This window comes from Sorex fumeus, unplaced genomic scaffold (assembly GCF_029834395.1).
Source record: "Sorex fumeus unplaced genomic scaffold, SorFum_2.1 ptg000003l, whole genome shotgun sequence".
Classification (NCBI taxonomy): Eukaryota; Metazoa; Chordata; class Mammalia; order Eulipotyphla; family Soricidae; genus Sorex; species Sorex fumeus.
The window spans coordinates 28678083-28680148 of record NW_026606060.1 but is presented as its reverse complement, the minus strand read 5'-3'; the positions used below and the strand labels follow the sequence as shown (position 1 = coordinate 28680148).

The following is a 2066-nucleotide window of genomic DNA, read 5'->3' as shown; positions in this document are numbered from 1 at the left end:
TGATCTGCTTGAGTGGGCCCAGTAACGTCACCATTGTGAGACTTGTTGTTACTGTGTTTGGCATATCAAATACATCACGCTAGCTTGCTAGGAACCACAGCCAGGTTAATTTATGTGCCTCACCATTTGAAGGATAAAAAAGTACTGCATTTTAAAAATACTAGTATTTAGGGCCGGAAAAAAAAACCTCAATAGGTTAAACTCAGGTTTTGCTTGCTTGAGGCCTGAGTTTCATCTACAGTTTTACATGATGTCCTGAGATCCACCAAGAGTAACCTATAAGCACAGAGCTAGATATAGTCCCAAAGTGCCAGCTGGACCCCAAAACAAATTTAAAAAAAATACCAGCATTATAGGTTAACTTTTTAAAAATTTTCTTTAAATTAGTAGTGTTTCTTTTAATCTTATTTTTTATTTTAGATTTTGGGCCACATCTGGCAGTGCTCAGAACTTACTCCTGGCTCTGTACTCAGGGATCAATCCTGGTGGTGCTCAAAGACCCATATGCTGGGGACGAAACCCGGATCAGCCACATACAAGGCAAACACCCCACCACCTATACTACCTTTCAGGCCCCATTTCATCATACCTGTGTGTATTTATCCTTTTTTTTCTTGATTTGATTTTTTAATGATTGAAACAACATTTAAAACTGCAGTTTCTGGAAAAACCATTTGTTTTTGCTGGTCTTGTATCTCTCCTCAAACTTGACCTTGGCCTCTCTCCGAGTTTTGCGTTTAAGAGCTGGGTCTCTGAAGACATCCTTGTTGAGAATGGTTTTGTCCAAGGGGATGGCCACGGAGTACCTTGTGGGCATGAGGTGATTACAGTTATAAACTTTCATGAAAGACTTGATCTTGGACCTTTTGGCGATTTTCTTCTTGCCCATGGCAGCTGTCACTTTGCGGGGGAAGTGGTCAATCCCAGTCACCAGGGCATGGCTATTGGGGCGGTCTGAGGTGCCATCATCAATGTTCTTCACAATGACCACTTTGTGTCCCGAGTAGTGGCCGGCCAGGACCAGTACCACCTTCCTGGGTTTCATGAACTTGCCCATTTCGACAGCAACCACTCAGGCCTACAGCCGAAAAAAAGTGTGTGTATTTATCTTAAACCTAAATTGTACATCTATACAATTAGTTTCATTTTGAAGTATTTGTCTGGAGTGATTTCAAAATTATTTTTACACATGATGATACTGGTCTATTTGGATAAAATGTTAAAGGAAGACCTGTCCTCATGCTATACTCCAACACAGAGTACCTTTTTTCATAGATAATATTGTTACAACCATAATAAAAAAATGCATGTGATTGTACTTCATCTAATAAATTGATTTATAGAGTATGAATGTTTCTGTCAACATTATGTTTGTGAGTTCTATTTATGATCTTATTTTTAATAATTTGTTTTATAATTGCCATATCCTGACATATTCATGTTTTCAATACATATACATATATATATATATATATATATATAACTAGTTTGTGGCTTATAAACATTTAGTTTTCTCAAGGTGTTGAAATAATCATTTGGTACACATATGTTTTGGGGGTTTATCTAAATAGAAGAAATGAGGAGGTTTATTTTTCCTGAAAAATCTATCAAGTGCTAGTACCAGTTTACACTCTCATCAGCAATATATAAAGGGTTACTTTTCTCCAGTTTGGTTTTAACACGGGATATTCTATTATTTTAATTTTTGCCACGTATAGGGCATTTGATTCTTAATCTTTGGAGTTCTCCTTGTGAAATTTGAAACAGACTTAAATCCAAGAGGCAAAGAAAGACTAAAGGAGAGTGATGGGAAGATGACCTGGGTGAATAAGCCATGCATATTGGCTATGAAAGTCAGGTGGGAAGAGATGCACTGGGAGTAGAATATGCCAGATAAATACTTCTACATTATTTTGTAACGGCATGTGCTCCTCACCAACTTAAGAAGGAGTTCATTAGTTCTGCTGAAACGTCACATTGAAAATTCTCGTATAGATATCTCTCCCAGGTAGGACGGGACTTTTTGTTCTTCATAGTAGTTTGTTGATCTTCAGGAAATTGTCTGG

At 37.5% G+C, this 2066-nt stretch overlaps 1 protein-coding gene across 1 annotated transcript; it reads right to left on the bottom strand.

Annotated features, from left to right (window-relative positions):
- Positions 1–614: 614 nt before the first annotated feature.
- Positions 615–1089, bottom strand: LOC130026520 (60S ribosomal protein L27-like). The gene has a single exon (XM_056117372.1). The coding sequence runs from the start codon at positions 1055–1057 to the stop codon at positions 647–649; it is 411 nt and encodes a 136-aa protein (XP_055973347.1). The 5' UTR covers positions 1058–1089; the 3' UTR covers positions 615–646.
- Between the last annotated feature and the right edge of the window lie 977 nt (positions 1090–2066).